The sequence below is a fragment of the Mytilus galloprovincialis genome, chromosome 3 (genome assembly GCF_965363235.1).
Source record: "Mytilus galloprovincialis chromosome 3, xbMytGall1.hap1.1, whole genome shotgun sequence".
NCBI classification, from domain to species: domain Eukaryota; kingdom Metazoa; phylum Mollusca; class Bivalvia; order Mytilida; family Mytilidae; genus Mytilus; species Mytilus galloprovincialis.
The window spans coordinates 46428229-46456079 of record NC_134840.1 but is presented as its reverse complement, the minus strand read 5'-3'; the positions used below and the strand labels follow the sequence as shown (position 1 = coordinate 46456079).

The 27851-nt window shown below is 31.5% G+C and overlaps 1 protein-coding gene across 1 annotated transcript; it reads left to right on the top strand.

Annotated features, from left to right (window-relative positions):
- Nucleotides 1–1148: 1148 nt before the first annotated feature.
- Nucleotides 1149–27125, top strand: LOC143068123 (egl nine homolog 1-like). The gene is made up of 5 exons (XM_076241926.1): nucleotides 1149–2299; nucleotides 8289–8408; nucleotides 12545–12681; nucleotides 20923–20987; nucleotides 24395–27125. Exons 1-5 carry the CDS (start codon nucleotides 1367–1369, stop codon nucleotides 24460–24462), a joined length of 1323 nt encoding a protein of 440 aa, XP_076098041.1. The 5' UTR covers nucleotides 1149–1366; the 3' UTR covers nucleotides 24463–27125.
- The last annotated feature ends 726 nt before the right edge of the window (nucleotides 27126–27851 follow it).

Below are 27851 nucleotides of genomic sequence, written 5' to 3'. Positions count from 1 at the left end.
AAACTTAAACTAAACCTTCCCTAGTTTTGTTGCTTATTTTTTTCGCCAATTAACGAACAACGATGAACGAATGAATGTTGGCCACAGTTACTGTTAACATTAATTGCATTCAAATTGACTTTTAAGTTTTTAAGTTTTATTAGGTTTTTCAGCTATGCTAAGTTGGATATTGAAATCGGAGCGAGGTGAACTTAAAATCATATAATAACCCACAATAGTCATTCGATAGTGCAGAATGGAATTGTACAGTATGCAATACTGACGTGCACATTGCTGCATCACTCGTTTGTAAAGGCTGCTTAGAGTGGTTTCACCAAAATACGTCGGACTAAAACATGCCCCAAAAAACTGTCATTGTAAATAAAATTAAAATGCATTGTATGCATTGTTGTAAAATCCAAATAAAATTGTTCAAGTTTTATTTTGATACATATAACTAGTCCCAGCGAACATTGAAGTGCATTTATGTAAAAATAACGCAATGAAACCGTAGACTCAATTACTATTGTTACATTCGTAATTAATCGGTTCCTTACCCAGCCCTGCATTCCGGCAATTAGTCTTCAATGTAACAATAATTATTTTATTATTGTTACATTTTCATGTAACCGTAGCCAGTGCCTGTATGTATAATGGTCTCAGTGACCGCTGTGGATAGTAAACTTGGAATTGATAGTAAATAGCAAATACAAATTAAATATATTTCTAGTACATTTACGCTCATAGTATACAGACTTTATACAATAAGAAGCAAAATAAAATAAAATTAATGTAAAACCAAAAAGATAACGGATTTAGGAAAAAAGGGGGAGGGCCAAAAAAATTGTCCGTAACCTACCTATGAATTGGAACAATACATATTCTTATTTTATGATTCCTTTTGTTATTGTCTTATTGATGTCTAATAATATATGTTTCTTGTGAGCCCATTTAATGGAAATATAAAACATCTTCTTCTGCAATGCAATTAATGCAAGAAGTCATCTTGTCTGTGTCATTCCTTCATTTCATACGAATATTAACAAAAGAAATTTTTATTTTCATTATTGTTTTTATGCTTCAGGCGAGGCATTCGTATCGCACCGACACATCGTCATGCTGAAGCTTGAGCTTTCCGGCGAGAACATTTGCGTCGCACAGACTTACATCTCGGTTTTTGGTAAATTGCCGGATCAAATAAAGAGCAGTCTGAGTACCGAAAACATCAACTTCGTCGTGATATTCAAGACAGCTTCGTCGTGTAGACCATCATGTATCTTTAAAGTAAAATAACACAAACAGCCAAATATTCATTAGTATCCGTGACAACTTGAACACTATCTGTGTCATGGAGGACTGGATCAAATGAATGTAAACATAGGAAATAATGGCTGCATGCGTACGTGACAAGGGGAACATACGCAACGTTTGCCAACTTTGCGGCCAAGTGAATAATTTAATGATCTGTGCAGGTTGTAAAAGAACATGGTATTGTAGCAGGGAGCATCAGAAATATGACTGGAAGTATCATAAGAAGAAGTGCAAAAAGCCAGAACAACCATCAAACGAAAAGCAAGAATTGGGTCAAAAAACAAAATCGTCTATAAATAGTAACGAAATATCAATACCGGAGAGTTCCCCACGTGTGGATGGGTTACGTGACAGTGAAGATGTAAGTTTAAAAGTTGTTGACACTGACAAAACCATGAGTGAATTAAGATCCTCGAATTCTGCTGGAAATGTTTCCAGATTAGAACAATTGAATTTGGAAGAAGATAAACAAGTTACTGTTCCAAAAATTGGCAAACATTCCTCAAAGGAATTCTTCTTGCATTCAAATATTTCAGAGTTAAAACCTTTCACATCAGAATCTGTTCGACAAAATATTGCTAGACACTCTTCTAAGAAAAGAAACAGTTCTGACAAAATGCCGCCAACAACGGAAGAAGAGTTTGACACAAGCAAAACATACTTTTCAGTGCTTGAAACCAGGACTAAGATGCTTGCAGACTATGCATGCAATTGCTTAAATCGTTATGGTGTGTGTGTTATTGACAATTTTCTTGGAAATGGTAAAGGACTTGAAATTCATGAACAAGTCCAAGACATGCATCGAAAAGGATTATTCACAGAAGGACAACTAATGAACTCTGAACGTGGAAATTCAAATTTGAAACATGTTAGAGGAGATGTTTTAACTTGGGTTGATGGTAGCGAGGAGGGGTGTGAAGACATTGGATTTCTTGTATCCTCCATGGATGCTGTTATTTTAAAGTGTGCTGGCAAATTGACTAATGTTAGTGTAAATGGGAGGACAAAGGTAGATACTATTTTGTTGTTTTCATTTGTTTGTTTACTTTGGTTCTTTTCAGAGTCAAATATCCTGTGATGGACATGACATGCAAGTTAAAAGGATGTAAAAGCTACAAACATGACTTCAATAGCCCAATAAAATTTGAAGAATCAATAGATTTAAAAGATACAAAGTTGCTCACAAGTATACATGTAACATGGTATACATGTATATTACCAATTGTAAAATTTACTTAATTTTACAAGAATTTATACTGATACATTGTACAACATGTACATGACATAACATACTTTGTACATTTGTGAAAAATTTACATTCCTTTTTAATATTCAGTTCACAAAGATTTACAAAATGTACATGATGCAAATGTTTATGTAAAGTCATGTACATGCAACTGACTTTGTACTATCATGACTATACATGTACATGTGTTCAAAACACCAAACACTTACAAAGGTTGTAATTACAAGTACATTTTTGTACATGCTAACTCTGAATGAGGCCTATAACTGTAATCATTGACGATTTTATATAAAAACATCTAAGTTTAGATTTCTTTAAAATAATATAAAAGGCTAAATAAATGGACCTTTGTCCAGTTTGAGGAAGGATTTTAAATTTTTAGTTTTTTTGTACATGTATCTTATTAATCAAAAGTATTTTAAAGGTAAAATATTTTGATAAGAGCATTTGTTATCTAAACCAATGTACATCTTATCTACTGTACATGCAAAAAAACTAAAGTACACCACAGTAATTTTTTATCAATAAATGATGGAAAATAGGGGAAAAAACATATAATATAGAATTATAGAATATATAAGTAATACTGATATATATAATATGATATAGCTTAAATGCTTATTCGGATGATCAGTTTGCATGGTTTAAAAACATTTTAATCTGCAATTGAATTGGATAAAACATTAAGCAATATGAATTGAATATTCACAGCCATTTATAGCTGACTATGCAGTGCTGGTTTTACTCATTGTTTGAAAGCAGTAAAGGTTTAATTCTATGTGATTGTCATTTGGTCTTTTGTGAAGAGATGTCTCATTCATTGGCTGCAGTCATGCCACTTCTATTTAATTTCATTAACTGTTGATCAATGTTGATTATAAATATTTCATGTAATTCACAATTCTGCAGGAATAATATTAACCAAAGTACATGAGAGACATATATAAGAAATTGCATACATGTACATCATGTACATGTACATGTGTATATATAATATTGGAAAAAAAGATAGAAATACAGGCCCACTAGTCATGTTAAAAATGTAATACTTATAATTAGTTCAGGCCTCAGTTTATATTGCCAAAATGTTAAAACACAGTTCACTTGCAATTGTAATAACATGAATAAGAACAAACATTTAATTCATAAAACTGTTTGATAGCTGTGAATTGTTAATGCCAGTTAATGCAGAATTTTGAAACCTTTAAAGTAAATAACAAAAATACTGTTAGTGTTATCATAAGCATTATAAGTCATGTTACATGTAGTTTAATACAAATGTTTTAACCCCACATAAAAATGACATTCTGTTGATGAAAAAAATTCTTTTTAAACTTTCAGTGATTTTGTTCACCTTGTGAACAGGTTAAACTGCTTATCAACTTTAAAGAGGCACATTTTTTTTGTACATTGTATTCTTTTGTTGTCGAGCCTGCAACTTTTGTTGCAGAAAGCTCGACATAGGGATAGTGATCCGGCGGCGGCGGCGACGGTGTTAGCTCACTTCTTAAAAGCTTTATATTTTAGAAGGTGGAAGACCTGGATGCTTCATACTTTTTATATAGATGCTTCATGTTACGAAGTTTCCGTCAGTCACATGTCCAATAACCTTGATCTCATTTTCATGGTTCAGTGACTACTTGAAAAAAAAGTTCAAATTTTTTGTAATGTTGAATTCTCTCTTATTATAAGTAATAGGATAACTATATTTGATATGTGCGTACCTTGCAAGGTCCTCATGTCTGTCAGACAGTTTTCACTTGACCTCGACCTCATTTCATGGATCAGTGAACAAGGTTAAGTTTTGGTGGTCAAGTCCATATCTCAGATACTATAAGCAATAGGGCTAGCATATTCAGTCTATGGAAGGACTGTAAGGTGTACATGTCCAACTGGCAGGTGTCATCTGACCTTGACCTCATTTTCATGGTTCAGTGGTTATAGTTAAATTTTTGTGTTTTGGTCTGTTTTTCTCATACTATATGCAATAGGTCTACTATATTTGTTGTATGGAATGATTGTAAGCTATACATGTCTAGTGGGCAGATGTCATGTGACCTTGACCTCATTTTCATGGTTCAGTGGTCAAAGTTAAGTTTTTGAGTTTTGGTCTTTTTATCTAATACTATATGCCATAGGTCAACTATATTTGGTGTATGGAAATATTTTATGATCTTTATGTCAGTCGCGCAAGGTTTTTTTTTTAACGTGACCTCATTTTCACGGTTCATTGCACAGTGTTAAGTTTTTGTGTTTTGGTCTATTTTTCTTAAACTATCAGTAATGGGTCAACTATATATGTTGTATAGAAGCATTGTTAGCTGTACTTGTCTGCCTGGCATGGTTCATCTGACCTTGACCTCATTTTCAAGGTTCATTGGTCTTTGTTTAGTTATCTTGGTTAATGTTAAGTTTATGTGACAGTTGTAATAAAGCTTAGCTTTATACTTAGGACTATCAACATAATATCAATGATTAGTATAGAAGGCGAGACATTTAAGCGTGTGCACTCTTGTTGTTTAATTTTGAGTTTTTTTGGGAGGGGAGTTGGATCCTGTCTATTTCTTTTTTTTTTTTTTTTTTTATCTTTTTGTCCTATACAGTTTAAAACCCAGGTCCTTGAAATTTTGAAAGATTGCTCAATTTTTTAAGAACCTCCTGGGTCATTTTAATGTTTTAATGCTTTGCTAAACAAAGTAAATTGAAAGTTAATATTTCTACATTGTATTTTGACCAGTGATAAAAAAGAAATGAATTTGTATAATTTTTTTGTAAGTTTGGATTAGTGTTTCAGATGGCCAGTTCTGTGTTTGGTAAAACTGTGGTTACTAATTATTATAAAATCATTATTTATATGTTTAGATTATCTTACAAATGTTTTTGCATAGCAGTGACTCGTATGATACATTGTATGTTATTTTCTTCTGGATTTTGAAGTGAGATTTAAATCATTTGCTAAAACAATGTAAAATATTGATGACTGTTTCGCAATTCACTTTCATTGACTTACATATATATATATAATGTATATATTTAAATGAAGAACACGTCACAGTGATGTATCCCCAATTTTTGTGATTGATTGTTGCTGGTTTTATTTTCCTGTGGCAAATATTTCATGCATTTTCAGGATGATATTTTTACTGTGTAATATTTCTCAACTATTTCTGACTTTTTACTACCTCCAACACAACTGTACTTGTATTTGAGCACAAATAAAAGAACACACAGAAACTTGGAATTAAGCAAAAGTCATCTCGATTTATGTTTGACAGTTAAAACATGTTGAATGTTTGACACATTCCCCATTTCCATTCTCAATTTTAAATAATGTTTTCCTCTCCATCATGTTTTATTAGAAGAGGGAGGGAAGGTTGACTGTAAAAAAATATATAGGACCAATTACTCCAACTTTTAGTAAAGGATATTTTAAATAATTATTAAAGAATTAAAATTGTTGATTGCATCTGCATCAAACTATTCAACCAGTTGAACCATTGCTGCCAACATTTTATGAAGAACATGTAACAATGATGTACATGTATTCCCCTTTTTGTGATTGATTGTTGCTTGCTTTAAAATTTATGTCTGTGGCAAAAAAAATGTGACAAAAAGATCAATAATAAATTTATGTTAACATGGTTAAGAAGTATATCAATACTCAGCTTGTTATATGCTTGCAGAGCACATGAAAGTGCTTAGATTTGCATTTATGCCATTGACTTTTTACTTCTAAATATATTGTTTAAATAATTGTTTAAAACTGAATATACCTGCATTAGATGATGCCAATAAAGTCAATAAGAGGATGTTAAAGAATTAATATGTCCCACTTAGTTTCTCTCTATTATTCTATATTATCTATGAAATTAAACAAAAAAAGTTAGTTTCAACAAAAAAAACCATACATGTTATTTTGTATATATGTATATGTTATGTATGTTACATATTCTTTTAATCTGCCATTGTGTGAAATGACCTTCATGTGTCATTTGACGTATGTCACCGCTATAAGACATAATTAGTACAATTGCAGTGCAGCAGTTGACATAATTTGCATGAGGAATTGAAAAAACAATTACGACAAAAACTATACCTGCAATTTATGAATGCAATTAATGCATATTAATTGATTGTGTGGAATGTCATAAGAGTTCATTAATTTACTAGAGCTATTGGTGTGATATGGCAGTGGTTGGTACAATTTGGTACATGTTGAAAGTTTTATCTTTAAAAACAAAACTGCATCCCAATGGCAATCTTTATGTATACAAAAATGTATCAAAATTAAAGACACAATCATGTTATAAACATGTGTTTAGAAGTAATTTGTTTTCTCAGAACATGTATGCCCTTTTGTTCTTACCAGCAGACAAAATAGTGTTGAACCAAAGTTTCATAGTGCTGTTGGTTTGCTGTTGCATTAATGCCTACTATTATCTCATCAATGCATTCCTCCAGGTGTGGGAGTTTCTCGCTGCATTGAAGACCCATTGGTGGCCTTTGGCTGTTGTCTGCTCTTTGGTCGGGTTGTTGTCTCTTTGACACATTCCCCATTACCATTCTCAATTTTATTTATTGAATATTTTTTTGTTGTTTATATATTTACTAGTTTTTGTGTTAAAAGATTTTATGCCTCTCAAAGGGGCTTTATGTTTTTCAGTCTATGCACCCATTTGTTCTTCTGTTGGTTCGTCTGTCTGTACCACTTCAGGTTAAAGTTTTTGTTCAAAGTAGTTTTTGATGAATTTGAAGTCCAATCAACTTGAAACTTGGTAAACATGTTTACTATCAGATGATCTTTCTAATTTTAATGCCAAATTATAGTTTTGAATGGTCGACTGAATATAGAAAATGATAGTGTGAGTGGGTCATTCGTGTTCTATGGACACATTCTTGTTTGAAATTAAGGTAAAGCTGTATTCTCATGGGTGGCTGATTGTTGTCTCCTGCTATAAAGTGTAGCAGCCAACTGTTAAGGTGTAATCTGACAGGGCTTATCTGACCTTGACCTTATTTTCATGGATCATTGATAGTGTTACATTTGTATGGTCCTTGTACATGTTGTAGTAATGCCTAAATCTTTAAACTTTGAACATTATTAGCCACCCTCGCTGATATTAAGCTGGTATTTGATGTATAATGGTATGATTGATTGGTATATATATATATATGTCATCATAATTTTGTTGTCAGTGACATGTTTCTACTGATAACCTTATTACATAATGTAATTTATAAAATGATGATTACCAATTTTCAGCCACTTTTTTTTCAGAATTGATACTTTTTTTAGGCCATTTAGATTTCTTAGGAACCATGATGTTTATGAAATATATGATTAAAAAATTCTGAATAAAAAGTGGTGTGGTTTATACATCAATGACACAGCAACCAGGCAACATAAAAGAGATGTAGTGGTCAACAATAGACAAATCTCGTACAAAATACAACTAGCTAGCTAGAGTCTTAACAAGTTGGGTGTAAATTACAAAAGACTTCCAATGGTAAACACTGAAAGATGAAATGGGACAAAATATCCAAGATGGGTGTTTTTTTATGGGCACTCAAACTTCATCCACCAATAAAAACTGACCACCATGTAATAATCAAAATGCAGTGCTTAAAAGTGATGTTAAAACACCAAAAATCAAATCAATATATCCAAGATGAAATTAAAATGTTATTTTAAAATAGATTTGAATTTTTTTAGCATAAATAACTAAATCACTCATCTTTTAACATGTTTAAGGCAATGGTTGCTTGTTATCCTGGAAATGGTACACAGTATTTACGTCACGTTGATAATCCAAATGATGATGGAAGATGTATAACATGTATATATTACCTCAATAAAAACTGGGAAGCTAAGGTAAGTTATATAAATTCAATCACTTAAAGTATGGCATTTCACTTTATAACATTTGTTCTGTTCTTGGCAAAATAGATACCTTTTTAGCTTTAAGAATAAATACACATTCATATATAGCATGTATAGAAGGAGAGATACATTTTTCTTAAAGTCCAACTGTCATCACTTAGCATCTATCATCATCATGATCATTAATCTGTAATCAGTTGAAGTGATTTAGCAATGCAAGATCTTCAAAATGCTAAATACAATGTGTGACTGAAAGCAGTTATAGCATGTTGTCTTATCTTGAAAACTTCAATAGAGCAGAACATTGTGAACAGAAAAAATAATATACAAATAAAACACTTTAGGGAAGCTCTCTCTTAACTGTTTATTGGAATTGTTGCCCTTGAATAATTTTTTTAAGCCCCTGCCGTAGCGGAGGGGGCATTAAGTTTTACCCTTGTCTGTCTGTACATTTTGTATGACGTATGTCCCAAAGTTGGTTTCCGTTCTCTAACTTTAGTTTGCCTGAACCGATTAATATGAAACTTATACACAATGCTTATTACCACTAAATACAAATCAGGTTTGAATTGGTGGTGGTACTTTTACCATTTTAGAGGTATGGCTTTGCAAATGGAAAAATTGATAAATTTTTCGTTTCCATTCTTTAACTTGAGTTTGTCTCAACCAAATGTTATGAAACTTATACACAATGCTTATTAATGCAATGTACAGATCAAGTTTGAATTTTGGGGCCGTCACTTTTACTGTTCTAGAGTTATGCCCTTTTCAAATGGAAAAATTGTTAAAAAAATCAAAAATATCAATCAAGTATTATTTTTTTTTAATTGGAGTTATCTTCCTTTGTCCATGATTTTAATTGAATCAATTACAATCAATGCTTTTTAAAATCTTCTTTGAAAATTGGAGATATCTTTCTTTGCCCAGAATGGAAGTTGAAGCAACTAAAATCAATGCTTTATACAATGCAATGTTCAATTTTACTACCAACTGATAAATTAAAATTAAATCAGTATTTACCATTCAGTGCTTCCAAGCACTTGGATAACCATTCTAGGGTTATGCCCAATTTCAAATGGAAAATTTCATGATTTTTTTCATTTCTGTTCTCTTAACTAAAGTTTGTTTCAACTAAATTTCATGAAATGTATATATAATGCTTATTACCAAACTGAAGTCAGTTTGAATTCAAATTTCGGCAGCTTCACTTTTACAGTTCTTGAGTTATGTACCTGGATAATGTTATATGCTAGCGGGGACATCATCTGTGTCCATAGGGACACATTCCCCATTTATTTTTATCCATTAACTATTATTTCAGAAATTAACACCTGAAAATTTCTAAACTGATTTAGAACTTGAAATTTATAATCATTTTAGTTTCTCCATTTTTTCGTTTGTGAATTATATTCCAATTCAACAGCCAATATTACTGGCATAACTAGAAATAGAAAACAAGGGTAAACTTTTTTGGTCTAATATGGTACCTTGTGACCTGTAGAAGACTGAGAAAATCTATCAGCACTAGACATAAATTGTCTTTATTTACGAACTATCACTACAACATCAACTGTTTATAAATGAGGAAATCACGATGAAAAATATATTGACAAAATCTTTCTTTAAAGTCCCTGAATGATAGGACACAAATAGCTAATGAACCTGACTGTTACTTGATATGACACAAATAGTTAATGAACCTGACTGTTATTTGATAGGACACAAATAGCTAATGAGCCTGACTGACATTTGATAGAACACAAATAGCTAATGAACCTGACTGTTATTTGATAGGACACAAATAGCTAATGAACCTGACTGTTATTTGATAGGACACAAATAGCTAATGAACCTGACTGTTATTTGATAGGACACAAATAGCTAATGAACCTGACTGTTATTTTATAGGACACAAATAGCTAATGAACCTGACTGTTATTTGATAGGACACAAATAGCTGATGAACCTGACTGTTATTTGATAGGACACAAATTGCTGATGAACCTGACTGTTATTTGATAGGACACAAATAGCTAATGAACCTGACTGTTATTTGATAGGACACAAATAGCCAATGAACCTGACTGTTATTTGATAGGACACAAATTGCTAATGAACCTGACTGTTATTTGATAGGACACAAATTCCTGATGAACCTGACTGTTATTTGATAGGACACAAATTGCTGATGAACCTGACTGTTATTAGATAGGACACAAATAGCTAATGAACCTGACTGTTATTAGATAGGACACAAATAGCCAATGAACCTGACTGTTATTTGATAGGACACAAATAGCCAATGGGCCTGACTGTTATTTGATAGGACACAAATAGCCAATGGGCCTGACTGTTATTTTATAGGACACAAATAGCCAATGGGCCTGACTGTTATTTGATAGGACACAAATAGCTATTGAACCTGACTGTTATTTGATAGGACACAAATAGCTAATGAACCTGACTGTTATTTGATAGGACACAAATAGCTAATGAACCTGACTGTTATTTGATAGGACACAAATAGCCAATGGGCCTGACTGTTATTTGATAGGACACAAATAGCCAATGGGCCTGACTGTTATTTGATAGGACACAAATAGCTAATGAACCTGACTGTTATTTGATAGGACACAAATAGCTAATGAACCTGACTGTTATTTGATAGGACACAAATAGCTAATGAACCTGACTGTTATTTGATAGGACACAAATAGCTAATGAACCTGACTGTTATTTGATAGGACACAAATAGCTAATGAACCTGACTGTTATTTGATAGGACACAAATAGCTAATGAACCTGACTGTTATTTGATAGGACACAAATAGCTAATGAACCTGACTGTTATTTGATAGGACACAAATAGCTAATGAACCTGACTGTTATTTGATGAAAGGAGAATTTGGTATGACATTGACTTTACTTTTTTTTGAGCAACACAACGTTGCTGCTAATTCTAGAACTGAAAAGAGGTATGAAATATGCTAACTTTAGAAAGTGTGAAACTCTCATATCAAAACTCATAAAGGTGTGTGGTCAAACATGTAAACTTCTATTTTCATATACATGTTTCTCATTTCTTCATTTTTTTTATATAGATTAGACTGTTGGTTTTCCCGTTTGATTGGTTTTACACTAGTAATTTTGGGACCCTTTATAGCTTGTTGTTGGGTGTGAGCCAAGGCTCTGTGTTGAAAGCCGTACATTGACCAATAATGGTTTACTTTTATAAATTGTTATTTGGATGGAGAGATGTCTCATTGGCACTCATACCACATCTTCCTATATCTATATAGGATGGTTTGCTTTGGTAAATAAATGGGTTAAATAAATTGATTTATTGGTGACTGCTTTACACTGCATCAGGACAAAAAGGCTATATGCAGCAAGGTTAAATAAATAAAAAATCAACTAAATCTCAGATTAAAGTCACACTTTATCTTTGAAATATGTCAACAAGAAACTATTGATTTTCCTGTTATGGCATTTTGTGAGCTGAGGATGTTTGTTGTCTGTATTGTTATTAGAAAAATAACACAGCAACTGAGATTAACAGTCCTGACAGATGTCTGATATACATGAATAGTCCCAATCTATGGTATTTTACATGTTTTATCTGAATTGACATATTTTTTTACACTGCATATAAAAATAAGATAACAAAAACATATAAAACCTATGTTGACACTACATGTATTACTTGAACAAAAATAAACCCATGTCCTGTTATCAGGTGTTTTTAACTCTGCTAAGATATGCAGGTATTAACACAAATAGAACAAAATAAATTACCTTTGAATTTCCAGGTATGTACTTAAACATGCAGAAGATAAACTAGAACAACAAATCAATTAAATGTTCCAAGAAAAACTATCATACTGTAGATGTATTGTACATGCCTGTATCCCAAACCTTAAAGGAACAGATATTACATACATGAGTCTGACAATAGACTTTCCTAACAAGTATCATTAGACTCTCAGTTGTAAAAATTCAAAGATCTTGATAACTGGTAAGGCCATTTCTACAAGCAGATTCAAAATTGTAAATGATAGAATGGTTGAAAATTTAGTACGAAAAATCAGACCAAGTTCATCTAAAATATCTTTTTATATACATTTTAGAAATATGGTGGCCTGCTAAGAATTTACCCTGAGGGTCAAGACAGGGTTGCTAGTATTGAACCAGTGTTTGATAGACTTTTATTTTTCTGGTCAGATCGACGGAACCCTCATGAAGTAATGAAAGCTTTTAAAACAAGGTATGTATAACTATTTTTGCTGTGACTGAACTGATTGCTTGATTGGTGTTTAACAGCACTTTCAGCACTTTTTCATGGCACTGAGTTTTTATTGATCGGGAAGCCAGAGAGAGCCACCAACCTGCTGCAGACAATTGAACAATCCTAGTTAATAAATATTTGAGTCTATCACACCTGCCACATGCTGAGTTCAAACTCACAACCTCAGTGTTGAGAGCCTATTGAAACAGTATAGTTGTACTACTTATATCACTCTTTCGCTGAGGCTGACATTTTGAGCATTGAATAACTATTCTAGTATTTTATATGTATGTTAATTTAATTTTTAATTTTTATTTCTTTAAAACAAAATATCAAAATTAAGTTTTCCTATTTTCACTGAAATTTGAATGCTTATTAAGTTATTTTACTTAAATTTAAACTTAAGTAACACCAAAATATTGCTGTCTTTTTTAAATTTCAGTTTCTGTTTCCATAGTATTTGCAATTTTATTTCCTCTAAAAAGTTAGTTAACAATTAAACATAGACACTACAAAAAAGTATGTACAGAGAGCTGTTACATTTCTAACATGTTGCGTTAAGTCTAATAATTATCTCAGACATCGAATCACACATTTGCTTCTAAAAAATGGCAGTATGACAACATTTAATACTATTTATACTGATTAAAAGACAAATGGGACTTGTATATTAAGTACTTTGGAATGATGTACTATTTCAGTTATGTAATGTTGATATGCTGTACTTGAGTTCAATGTCAATGAAGTTTTAAAAAAACTTGAAAAAATCTTATCCATTTTAAAATAGGTGAATTGTGTTTGTTTTAGGCATACTTATTGGTCACGTGGCAAAAGTGCATTCCATAGTGCACTTAGTTGATAAGTTATCAGTTGCAATGGGTCACGTATCTCTTTATATATATGCCAGAAGTCACTGTAAAAAACTATTGTAATTTTTTTTTAATGATAAATATTAAAGACCATGGCAGATTGACTCTTCGTTATGTATTCCTCATAAATCATTCATTTTAATAATAGAAAATTTTAAATTACATAATGGTACAACATTTTGTCCTTGTCCTTTCTAGCTAATTTTAGTTTCCATGTGACCAAATGAAGTAGATAGATTAATGCTAGTCACATATAAGGATCACTCATCTGTAACATCGCTTATATCATTATCCACTTCACATTTTATGTTATTCTGTAACTTCTTGGAAACAAATATTTATAGTAATCCGAAAACAACCTGACAAAATTAAACCAAAGTTGCACTGCCTCTTCTTCAGGACATTAGGTTATGTACTGTGGATTTATTCTTATTCGTTGGATACCATTTTTATACGACCGCAAAAATTGAAAATTTTTTGGTCGTATATTGGTATCACGTTGGCGTCGTCGTCTGCGTCGTGGTCGTCCGAATACTTTTAGTTTTCGCACTCTAACTTTAGTAAAAGTGAATAGAAATCTTTGAAATTTTAACACAAGGTTTATGACCACAAAAGGAAGGTTGGGATTGGTTTTGGGAGTTTTGGTCCCAACATTTTAGGAATTAGGGGCCAAAAAGGGCCCAAATAAGCATTTTCTTGGTTTTCGCACTATAACTTTAGTTTAAGTTAATAGAAATCTATGAAATTTTGACACAAGGTTTATGACCACAAAAGGAAGGTTTGGATTGATTTTGTGAGTTTTGGTTCCAACAGTTTAGGAATTAGGGGCCAAAAAAGGGCCCAAATAAGCATTATTCTTGGTTTTTGCACAATAACTTAAATATAAGTAAATAGAAATCAATGAAATTTTGACACAAGGTCTATGACCACAAAAGGAAGGTTGGGATTGATTTTGGGAGTTGATGTCCGAATGGTTTAGGAATTAGGGGCCAAAAAGGGGCCCAAACAAGCATTTTTCTTAGTTTTCGCACCATAACTTTAGTATAAGTAAACAGAAATCTATGAAATTTAAACACAAGGTTTATGACCATAAAGGAAGGTTGGGATTGATTTTGGGAGTTTTGGTCTCAACAGTTTAGGAATAAGGGGCCCAAAGGGTCCAAAATTAAACTTTGTTTAATTTCATCAAAAATTGAATAATTGGGGTTCTTTGATATGCTGAATCTAAAAATGTACTTAGATTTTTTATTATTGGCCCAGTTTTCAAGTTGGTCCAAATCGGGGTCCAAAATTAAACTTTGTTTGATTTAATCAAAAATTGAATAATTGGGGTTCTTTGATATGCCGAATCTAACTGTGTATGTAGATTCTTAATTTTTGGTCCCGTTTTCAAATTGGTCTACATTAAGGTCCAAAGGTCCAAAATTAAACTTAGTTTGATTTTAACAAAAATTGAATCTTTGGGGTTCTTTGATATGCTGAATCTAAAAATGTACTTAGATTTTTTATTATTGGCCCAGTTTTCAAGTTGGTCCAAATCGGGGTCCAAAATTAAACTTTGTTTGATTTAATCAAAAATTGAATAATTGGGGTTCTTTGATATGCCGAATCTAACTGTGTATGTAGATTCTTAATTTTTGGTCCCGTTTTCAAATTGGTCTACATTAAGGTCCAAAGGGTCCAAAATTAAACTTAGTTTGATTTTATCAAAAATTGAATCCTTACGGTTCTTTGATATGCTGAATATAAAAATGTACTTAGATTTTTTATTATAGGCCCAGTTTTCAAGTTGGTCCAAATCGGGGTCCAAAATTAAACTTTGTTTGATTTCATCAAAAATTGAATAATTGGGGTTCTTTGATATGCCAAATCTAACTGTGTATGTAGATTCTTAATTTTTGGTCCCGTTTTCAAATTGGTCTACATTAAGGTCCAAAGGATCCAAAATTAAACTAAGTTTGATTTTAACAAAAATTGAATTCTTGGGCTTCTTTGATATGCTGAATCTAAACATGTACTTAGATTTTTGATTATGAGCCCAGTTTTCAAGTTGGTCCAAATCAGGATCCAAAATTATCATATTAAGTATTGTGCAATAGCAAGAAATTTTCAATTGCACAGTATTCAGCAATAGCAAGAAATCTTCAATTGCACAGTATTGTGCAATAGCAAGAAATTTGCAATTGCACAGTATTGCGCAATAGCAAGAAATCTTCAATTGCACATTATTGTGCAATGGCAAGTATTTTCAATTGCACAGTATTGCACAATAGCAAGAAATATCTAATTGCACAATATTGCGAAATAGCAAGAAATTTTCAATTGGAGTTATCTTTCTTTGTCCAGAATAGTAGTTGAATCAACTTAAATCATTGTTTTATACAATATACAATATACAATGTATATTCACTTTTACTACCAACTGATAAATTAAAACAATCTTTACCATTCAGTGATAACAAGCACTTTTTTTTACATTTTAATATTTTATGATGTATTTAAATGAGTAGTTATTGTTAGGTAAATTAATTATTACCAATAAGTATTTTACAGTCAAAAATCTATTTTCATCATTTTGTATGTAACAAAAAAATTTTTTTAGACATGTTTTTGGTTAAAGATTGCATAAAATGTAAACAAAACCCTATATTACTGGCTTGATATCTACATCTTACAATGCTTATCACTACCTTTACAATACACAAAATAAAGTGCATTGATTATAACATTAATGTACATCCTAATCATGAACATTTCCAGAAATTTATCAATGCAATATATACTCTGATATTCAAGTTACAAAATTATGTTGCACCTGTCAAGAAAAATACATCACTTTTGCAAGATGTAGGAATCTGATATCTGTTAAAAATATAAATGATGTCCTTGTTAAAGTCATCTTTTTAAAATTGGAGTTATCTCCCATTATCCAGAATATTGTAATTCAAATCAGCTTTATTGACAATGCAATATTTAATTTTACTTCCCACTTATGAATTAATGCAATCTTTATCTTTCAGTACTTACAAGCACTTTGATTATCCCTTCTTCTTGGGATTTCAGAATCAGATTTTACAGCAGAATAGCCTTACTATTTGGTCGTCTATATACTAATAATTTTTATACGACCGCAAAAATTGAAAATTTTTTGGTCGTATATTGGTATCACATTGGCTTCAGCGTCGTCGTCATCGTCCGAATACTTTTGGTTTTTACACTATAACTTTAGTTTAAGTAAATAGATATGTATGAAATTTAAACACAAGGTTTATGACCATAAAAGGAAGGCTGGGATTGATTTTGGAAGTTTTGGTTCCAACAGTTTAGGAATTAGGGACCAAAAAGGGCCCAAATAAGCATTTTCTAGGTTTTCGCACTATAACTTTAGTTTAATTAAATAGAAATGAATGATATTTTGACACAAAGTTTATGACCACAAAAGGAAGGTTGGGATTGATTTTGGGTGTTTTGGTTCCAACTGTTTAGGAATTAGGGGCCAAAAAAGGGCCCAAATAAGCATTATTCTTGGTTTTTGCACAATAACTTTAGTATAAGTAAATAGAAATCATTGAAATTTAAACACAAGGTTTATCAACACAAAAGAAAGATTGGGATTGATTTTGGGAGTTGAGATCTCAACAGTTTAGGAATTAGGCGCCAAAAAGGGGCCCAAATAAGCATTTTTCTTATTTTTCGCACCATAACTTTAGTAAAAGTAAATAGAAATTTATGAAATTTAAACACAAGGTTTATGACCATAAAAGGAAGGTTGGGATTGATTTTGGGAGTTTGGTCCCAACAGTTTAGGAATAAGGGGCCCAAAGGGTCTACAAATAAACGTTTGATTTCATCAAAAATTGAATAATTGGGGTTCTTTGATATGCCGAATCTAACTGTGTATGTAGATTCTTAATTTTTGTTCCGGATTTCAAATTGGTCTACATTAAGGTCCAAAGGGTCCAAAATTAAACTTAGTTTGATTTTAACAAAAATTGAATCCTTGGGGTTCTTTGATATGCTGAATCTAAAAATGTACTTAGATGTTTGATTATTGGCCCAGTTTTCAAGTTGGTCCAAATCGGGGGTTCCAAAAATTAAACTTTGTTTGATTTCATCAAAAATTGAATAATTGGGGTTCTTTGATATGCCAAATCTAACTGTGTACGTAGAAATGTATTTTTTGGTCCCGTTTTCAAATTGGTCTACATTAAAGTCCAAAGGGTCCAAAATTAAACTTAAGTTTGATTTTAACAAAAATTGAATTCTTGGGCTTCTTTGATATGCTGAATCTAAATATGTACTTAGATTTTTGATTATGGGCCCAGTTTTCAAGTTGTTCCAAATCAGGATCCAAAATTATTATATTAAGTATTGTGCAAGAGCAAGAAATTTTCAATTGCACAGTATTCAGCAATAGTAAGAAATCTTCAATTGCACAGTATTGTGCAATAGCAAGAAATTTTCAATTGCACAGTATTGCACAATAGCAAGAAATCTTCAATTGCACAGTATTGTGCAATAGCAGGTATTTTGAATTGCACAGTATTACACAATAGCAAGAAATATCTAATTGCACAAGATTGTGCAATAGCAAGAAATTTTCAATTGGAGTTATCTTTCTTTGTCCAGAATAGTAGTTGAATCAACTTAAATCATTGTTTTATACAATATACAATGTATATATTTACTTTTACTACCAACTGATAAATTAAAACAATCTTTACCATTCAGTGATAACAAGCACTTTTTTTACATTTTAATATTTTATGATGTATTTAAATGAGTAGTTATTGTTAGGAGCCATTAGAAATTTGAATTGAGATCAGTTTTGGAATAAGGGAAAGGGGGATGTGAACAAAAATTGGGGGGGGGGGGGGGGGGGAGGGGGGGTCAATTTTTCTCATTTCAGATTTCAGAAATAAAAAGAATATTTCTTCAAACATTTTTTTTGAGAGGATTAATATTCAACAGCATAGTGAATTGCTCAAAGGCAAAACAAAAATTTTAAGTTCATTAGACCACATTCATCCTGTGTCAGATAGTTATCAAAAGTACCAGGATTATAATTTAGTACCCCTATGCTGTGTCAACTATTTAATCACAATCCAAATTTAGAGCTGAATCAAGCTTGAATGTTGTGTCCATACTTGCCCCAACCGTTCAGGGTTCAACCTCTGCGGTCGTATAAAGCTGCGCCCTGCAGAGCATCTGGTTTGTTTTATTTTAAGGATAAAGGTGAACCACGAAATTAAATGTTCAACAAATGACATATTTCCTATAGACTTGTATGCAGAAGTCATACAATAAAATATCCATGAACATGCTAGTTTTCCTTAATCCACGAAAATGTATGTCCATTTTTCTGTCCTTCAATCCTATTTTCTTCTGTACTATTTCATAACTTTTGCCTCATGTAAATTTCATGAAACTCAAACACTTTGCTAAGAACCAAGACTTGCAGACAGATTCCAATTTGGGCATTGAGTCGCCATTCTAGCATTATGCCCCTTTAGAACTTAGGATATTGCCTATTTCCCTTTCCACACTCTTACTTAATTTTGTGTCATTAGAATAATATGAAACAAGTACACACAGCTTAGAATCACATCACACAGAGTTCAAATTTGAGTTGTCAGTCATTAACCGACTAGAGTTATGTCCCTTTTTATCTTGAAAAATTGCAAAGTGTGAGAAGGGAAATTCGTGTTTGTCAATTGCACTACAATTCTTTATTGTAAATTTTCACATTTGCTAGTTGTAAACAAAAAGTACTGGTACCTTATCCTGGCCTTGTTAAATTTTAGTAGTTTATATTTAATAGAACTTGTTAGTTCTTGTAAGCAATCTATGTACAGCTAAGTTCTGAAATATACATTACTACATGTAATACTATATAATGATGTATTCTTTATTCCAAATTTTGACTCTTTGTATAATTATTCTAAACTTTGACTCTTAGTATAATTATTCTAAATTTTGACTCTTAGTATAATTATTCCAAATTTTGACACTTTGTATGATTATTCTAGATTTTGACTCTTTGTATAATTATTCTATATTTTGACTCTTTGTATAATTTTTCCAAGTTTTGACTCTTTGTATGATTATTCTAGATTTTGACTCTTTGTATAATTATTCTATATTTTGACTCTTTGTTTAATTTTTCCAAGTTTTGACTCTTTGTATGATTATTCTAGATTTTGACTCTTTGTATAATTATTTTAAATTTTGACTCTTTGTTTAATTATTCTAAATTTTGACTCTTTGTATAATTATTCTAAATTTCAGAACTATAATAGTTTGGGATAAGTTGTATATAGCAAAAAAGGATAAAAAAAAATAGGTATACAAAATTGACTTTATCAATCCAGTCCTAGTAGGAGCTACATCCCTAAAATGATGTGTTTTATTCTTTGTATGTTAATTTGTTTTGTTATTTTTGTCGAGCCTGTTGCAGATAGCTCAACATAGGGATAGTGATCTGGTGGCTGCGGCTAGGGCGGCTGCTAATGTGGAGTTAGCTCACTCCTTGAAAGCTTCATATTTTAGAAGGTGGAAGACCTGGATGCTTCATACTTTGTATATAGATGCCACATTTTAAGAAATTTCCGTCAGTCACATGTCCAATGTCCTTGACCTCATTTTCATAGTTCAGTGGAAGTTTTGGTGGTCAGGTCTGTATCTCAGATACTATAAGCCATAGGTCTAGTATATTCAATGTATGGAAACACTGTAAGGTATACATGTCCAACTGGCAGGTGTCATCTGACCTTGATCTCATTTTCATGGTTCAGTGGTTATATTTAAGTTTTTGTGTTTTGGTCTATTTTTCTTATACTTTATGCAATAGGTCTATTATATTGGGTGTATGGAATGATTGTAAGGTGTACATGTCTAGCTTGCAGGTGTCATCTGACCTTGACCTCACTTTCATGGTTCAGTGGTCAAAGTTAAGTTTTTGAGTTTTGGTCTTTTTTTCTAATAAATAGTTTATGCAATAGGTCAACTATATTTTGTGTATGGAAATATTTTATGATCTATAATATATCAGTCGTGCAGGTTTGATTCAACCTTGACCTCATTTTCACGGTTCATTGCTCAGTGTTAAAATTTTGTGTTTTGATCTGTTTTTCTTAAACTATAAGCAATAGGACAACTATATTTGTTGTATGGAAGAATTGTTAGTTGTACATGGCTGGCTGCCTGGCATGGTTCATCTGACCTTGACCTCATTTTCATGGTTCATTGGTCAATGTTTTGTTTTCTTTGTTAATGTTAGGTTTATGTGACAGTTGTAATAAAGCTTTATATTATGTATTGTAAGAAAAGCTATGTTATTTTTATTTTACAGATATGCAATAACTGTATGGTATTATGATGCTGATCAACGTGAAAAAGCAATCAAGGGATACAAAGGTACATCAATATTGATTTATAAAATTTAGATTGGACATGACCTATACTTAACTTTTAAATAATATTACGTGAAAATCTGAAAAGGTTTTGTCATATGGAACTTACACTATCACCTCAGGATACCAAAAAAAAAAATAAGATTTCACTATGGGAATAATTCCTTGACAATGAATATTTAAACTGACCTGATTTTATGATCCAGGACATTGTATCAAATGTCAAACAATTTGGTCAACTGGTTCCTTAATTTTCATCTGGAAACCAAAGAATTACCAATTTTATAGGCAATAAAGGGTCATAACTTTTGATTGGTAAAGGTCAAAACTGCTTAATACAAACTTGACCTGTATTTAATTGATTAAGTTTCAAAAGATTTGGTCAATTAGTATTTTTATTTTCATCTGGACACAGAGGAAAACCCAACTTATAAGCAAGGCTTCAAAAATGGTCATATATTCTGGACAATTGTATAATGTCCGTTAAAATTCCGGCTGGGCAAAGCATGAAAGGTCATTTACTTTTTAGTTCTCAAGGCTTTTTCTGTCATTTTTACATAATTCACGATCTTTTTGACCCAACCTTTTGCCTTGAACAGCCACACATTTCCGGTCATAAAAATGACATGATGATTAATTACTATCAAAACAACACCTACTTCAATACTTTCTAAATTTAATCAAGGCTAATTAGTTGTTGGACAGCTGAAAACTACCTGTTCAGGTGACAGGTAAACTATTTTCAGTACCGGACATCGTATATATTAATCGAACTATTCACAATTATTTCGTACATTTCAGCAGTTTGTATCTAATTGATTTAGTCCAAAAGATTAAAATTATAATAAATACATTTATAAACATGATTTGATGAAACATTTAAAAAGGTTTTTAAATGAAAAATCGTGATCTACGTTATATGTCATAATGAACCAGAACATGTGTGCGCATGTGCACAGGTGGGAAATTTATTTATGCATCCTACATTTCTTAGAAAATGCTAAAATTATCATTGATACCTGTATCTAACGTTCATTTCAAGTATTTTGTTGAAGAAATAACGTGGAAAGAGCTTCTTCACTCAGTCGTGCTTTGGTACATGGATTTTATGTATCCCTTTATGGTCCATGTTTTACCAATGTCAAGTCAACATCTGGTTTTGGAATATGTGATCTTAAAAACGAAAGCACTGTTTTTGACGATGTCATTTTATACAAATAAAAAGTCTCAAGGCAGGTATGAGCACGCTGATGTGCACACTTTGAATGATGCACTGCTAATTTTAACAGTTTACGTCAGAACATCCAACCTGCCAGAACATGGGGTGGGACGCCAACAGGCATGAGGACCCACGTATTCATCATAACTAATTCATATCAAAGTAAAGTTTAATATCCTTTTTTTTAATTTAATGTCAATCATTGGGATGGCCATCAGATTACCATAATTGCCTTTTGTGACTTAGTCGTCGGGATTAAAATCGGGATCAGATATAAAATGTCCGGCTGGCTCAAAAAAATTTTGGAAGCCCTGCTTATAAGGTAATTAGGGACATTACTCTTGAACATTAAAAGTCAAAATCATCCAAATTGGACTTGACCTGTATTTTTTGGCTCATAACATAATGTCCTTGTTTGGTATGGTGAAGCTGTATTTAGGGTGCTATAAACAGTTTCGTATAATAAACTAGGGGTTATTCCCAGACTAAAAATAACCATGGAGGGAAACCCCTGTTTATTTACTCAATTGGTGAAAAAGTATCATGTTTTTTGTATTTGATTGTAAAAATAAGTTAATTAGCTTTCAATTAAAACAGGTTGAATGATTGAAATAATTTTTAAAATTATATTAACTTTACATGTTTTGAGGGGAGACAACACTGTAAACATCATGTTTTTTTGGCAGTGAAAATTGAAAACTTATTTGCAGCCATTGTAGCTCTTTTCGGAGCAGGAAACCGTACCCTAAAACAAGATTTTTTTGAAAGGCCAGGTAAAAACTTACAAATTTCATACAGTTTTGATTATGTAAAAATGTGCATGGATCATATCATCATGGGTGTGCACATGACCTGGTTTCAAGTTTTTTATGTTCAAATTAGACCTTTTTTCCCCCATGTTCATTGGATGGAATATTTTTAATATATTAAAAGTACACATTATTTTTATTTCATTATAAACTAGAGAACATTCTGATTCCAGTGATATCTAGTTTATACAAGTATCTTTATTAATCAGTCCACCACTAAGGGTCACTTATGCATGATCTCTCAAAATGTGACGTCATAGAAAAAAACTGTTGATTGCACCCTTAATTATCATCTAAAAACAAAAGAAAACACAGATAACTAAGGGGCATAACTGTGAAATAGCAAAGTCAAGGTCAAACCTCAATTGTCTGTTATGGTCTATGATATTGTGTTATAATTGTAAAAGGTTTGGTGAAGCTGTATAGTAATTATCATCAAGAAACCACATAAAATTCAATTTTAAGGTAGTTAAGGGCATAACTCTTAATAGTAAATGTCAAAACCATCATAAGCAAACTTGGTCAGTTTTTTTATGATCCAAAAGGTTGTGTTCGAGTTTCAAAAGATTCATCCAGAAACTGATAAAAAACAAACTTTTTATGTAACTAAGGGACATAACTCTTGAAGGTACATATTAAACACATCAATACTGGGGTTGGCTTGTTTTTTAAGGTTCAACACATAGTGTATAACTAGCTTTTTATATGAAGTAAATAAACATAAAAATTTGCAGACAATGCTATTGAATAGTGATTTTCAAAATTTTAAAATATGTTGACAATGAAAAAATAGACTCAATCAGACTGAAGGTAGCCATGTTGCATATGTTTTTAGTATCATGTTTTTTTCAATGGTCAGCACTTTTAACATTGATTTATTATCTGTTTCTTGGAAAACCATTTTGTTATATATACATACAAACATACAAATTCTAAAGCATTATATTTATTGCCAAAAGTGTATTTTAGAAATATCTTAGAACCAAAGTCATTTATGAATCTTGTTTTGAGAAATAATGCATTGTTCTCACTGCAGAACAGAATCTGTATATTTTAAAGACAAGAAAAAAAGAAACCAACAGTTTGTCATAGTTGTTTAAAAACAGTGTGACAAAGGCTATTACCAACTAACACATAAAAAAGGATTGGTGGCTAATATTAACTTGAAACACTGAATGAATATACTTGTTTTCTGTCTCCTGGCAGAAAAAGGGGATGGGGAGTAGGTAAAATAATTTAGCATGAAAATTTAGGATGGATGTATAGGAAAGCAGGACATAGAACAATTTTTGTTGGGGGAGAGGGGAGGGGGAGAGCTGGAGCTGAACTCATTACTGATTGTATTTTCTTATCCTTACTAAATCTTATTTTTGTATTTTGTAGGAGGTATGAAGCCAGAGATAGTTCCATTACATTCTCATGATCAAAGATCTGTTAACTGTGACACTTAGTTATTGAGACTTAAATTATTTGTTACATATCATTTGAATTATAATTTTAAAGATTGATCATTCCCTGGTGTTGCTTAAGTTTGTGGTTCCTAGTTATATGATTGTTAAGAATATATTAGATGCAGTGTACTATATAAATGTTAAGAATATATTAGATGCCATGTACTGTTCTAGGAAAAAATTGCTTTAACCATATTTTTTTACGATATTATATCAATTTCTGTCTCTGCTAGCAATCATATAGTGCATATTTTGTAAGTTAAATAAAACCCAACTTTGTCAGTTAAAAGTATTTTATGTATGACAATATATGATCAGGCTAAAAAAAATAATACATGTGTTTCACCTAACCCTACCTACCCTTATTTTTAAGTGCCTACCCTAACAATTTTTATGCCATTTTGGAACAAGCACTGATTAAGTCTTGACTGTTTCCCTAGAAGTAACCAGCTAAAAATGTTTGTTAAATAAAAGGATATTGCCTACCTACCTACCCTATTTTTTTTCTCAGCACGTTAGAAGAAACACATGTATTATTTTTGGGGCCTTAAAGTTTTATATTATTTTTATATTATCTATATCCCTTTTGATAAGATCTTGAATGCTGAAGATATGAACATAACATATCAACAAGGGAGTGTTAACCAAGTGAAAATAATAATAAAAGTGGACACAGAATTGGGCTTCACATCGTAACCTTTCTGAAGTACTCGTTTTAATTTTAAGTACACATGTACTATGATTTTTTTTCACCTTTTAATGTATTTAAAAACTTGATAAAAAACATTAATTAACTATATCAGGTTCTGTGCAATTCACAAATCAGACATAGGTGTCAAGGAATTTGTGTAAGTGTTATCAGTTATATAAAGGATCTTAAAATAGGAAGTCAATAAGTAGTACATATGTAGTGATATATATATTTTTTTAAAGGAAACATTGACACTTGAAAACTGAATTGCTTCAAATTGAAATCTATTATTGACCATGTAAGATTTAACTATGAATTTCCAAAGTCATTGTTTGATTTCCAAGGTCAAAGAGGACATTACCGGTAATAGAATTTGTTGTTATTTTAGGTCCCTGTATCTACTTGTGTTTTGTGTATATATTCTAAAGTAACACACATTTCTCAGGTATAAACTTTTTATAATATATAGTGCTATGACAGAGCTTTTAAAGCATATCTTATGAACAGTACTCAGTAGTTCTATGTTTTCGGATGGTGCTACAGAAAGATTTTTCATAGGAAAAACAAGTATCTTGCCTTCACTTATAAACAGAGGTACATCCAAAAAGGTTATTTTTATATGTCACAAACAAATTTTAAACCACTTTGAATAAAGTGGGACTTCTGGTCTATCATTCATCACAGATTTCTCAAACTGATGTAAAAGTACCGATTTTTTGTATGTTCAATGAAATTAAAAGTGTAGATTCTGGCAGGCAATCAGAAAAGAGTAATAGTCTAACAATAACCTTTGTCAGCTTCTGTAATTAATCTACAAAATGGTCTGCCTACCTGCAAAGTGCAAACTGTCACTATTGGTAGGGATTTCTCCCTCGGAGGCTCCCAAATTGACATTTTGAAAGAGCAATTTTTGTCTACAATTTAAAACAAAACAATTTTACCATGATATACTGTGAAAGTACTTTTATTCGTGTGGTACCAATTTTCGTGGTTTTCATAGATGACTTTATCCACGAATTTAAGTGTCCAACAAAATATAATAAATGTTGTCCAAATCAATAGATAGAAGGATCCCCCTGTAGGTTTGACTACTGATAATATCTAGAGAAAACTGAATATCGGCAAATCTACTAAATGCACTGTGAACTAAAAAAAAATCTTGATTAGAAAGTAAAAGTCAAAATTCAAAGTCCATTTATAGCATTTATTTATGTAACTGTTCTTCAATATTGACATGTTTATGACCTAATTAACACCTTTGATGGTTTTAAATCTGAAGATCACTCAATCTCGAGTTAATTAGTGTCAACACTACGATTAACATGGGTTCAACAATTTGAATGTTTACTTTGAAAGATCTTTCAAAGAAGACAATTTGCAATCTTCGTTTCTAATGGCTTCAATTCTTCACTGTATTTTTTTTTCTCTAGAAAACTAAAATCCACGAATTAAAGAACCCATGAACATATAAATTTTGCTCAAACCATGAAAATTAATACCCACAAATTAAATAACTTTCACAGTAGTATTGTTTAAGTATGAAGAAGCAAATAAAAAACCGTAAAATATTGAAGGCCTCTTTAAAGGGTTTTGTAGAACTTTGAGAGCCATCGTGTGCATAATACCCCCTTGGGCAGTTTGAAAAGTTGGCAGGTATGAGTCTGGTGTGAATGCCCTTATATGTTATTTACTGTACTTGTAATAACTAAAAGTGTACATGTGTTAATTAAGGTTATCACTGTATAAGGATAAACAAATTTCTGTTAAAAGTTTTAAGTGAGTTCAACAAAGAATTTATGAAAATTTATGCATCATGCAAGCTGTAAACAATAAAGTGCTTATTCTTTTCATTTAAATGTGCTTATATGCGTAAATGTGTTCTTGCTCATTAGCATATTTGTGATGTTAACATCATCATTTCATGTTTTGTCAGATAAATTTTTTGTTAAATTTAATAAAATATGAAAATGTTTTCTTGTTTTTCTCAATTGGTGAGTTTGATTTAATATTGATATGAGGGGTTTTGTTGGTTGGTCAAGGTAAAAATAATATGAGATGGTCTAAGGTCCAGATCCAGAGCTCACTCGATATACAACATGGATCCAACAATGACTAACCTTGAGGAGTATTACAAGACAAATAATACAAATTTATTTTAAAAAAACAACACAGTTGTTTTAGTAGAAACATACAAAATAACACTATAAACATACCTAAATATTAAAAAACTTTAGGAGTAAGAGAAAAGACTGGTTGGTTTGGAGTTAAATTAATGTGTGCAGGTATAGGGTGATGTGTCTGCCTGTAAACTGTTACCTCGTGAACTAGCATGTTTAAAACCTAGCTCACCATATCTATATCTGTGGTTGACAAAGCGGTTCATATCACAATGTAATGTTCTCATCCTTAAATGGATGTAATAATTGCAATGGATGTTAAACACCAATCCATCGCCCTCATCATAGATATATGACAAACGTTAAGTTACAAATTTACAATTAAGTTCTGGTACAAACATAATAATTTTTCTGATATTCAATTTCTTTGGTTTCTCAAACTATTAGTATTCAATTGGTCCCTTAGAGTTCTAACCATAGATGTTTGACTAATTGTACGTGTTCACACATAATTTCCATATTGATGCATTTATTTTACATTAAAGTTGAGATCAAAGAGTAAAGTTTCTTACTGTAGACTT

Coding starts and splice junctions, on each gene's coding strand:
- LOC143068123 (XM_076241926.1), top strand. CDS start 1,367: ATGGCTGCATGCGTACGTGACAAGGGGAACATACGCAACGTTTGCCAA. Junction 12,682..20,922: donor ATGAAAGCTTTTAAAACAAG/GTATGTATAACT, acceptor TTTATTTTACAG/ATATGCAATAACTGTATGGT. Junction 20,988..24,394: donor AGCAATCAAGGGATACAAAG/GTACATCAATAT, acceptor TGTATTTTGTAG/GAGGTATGAAGCCAGAGATA.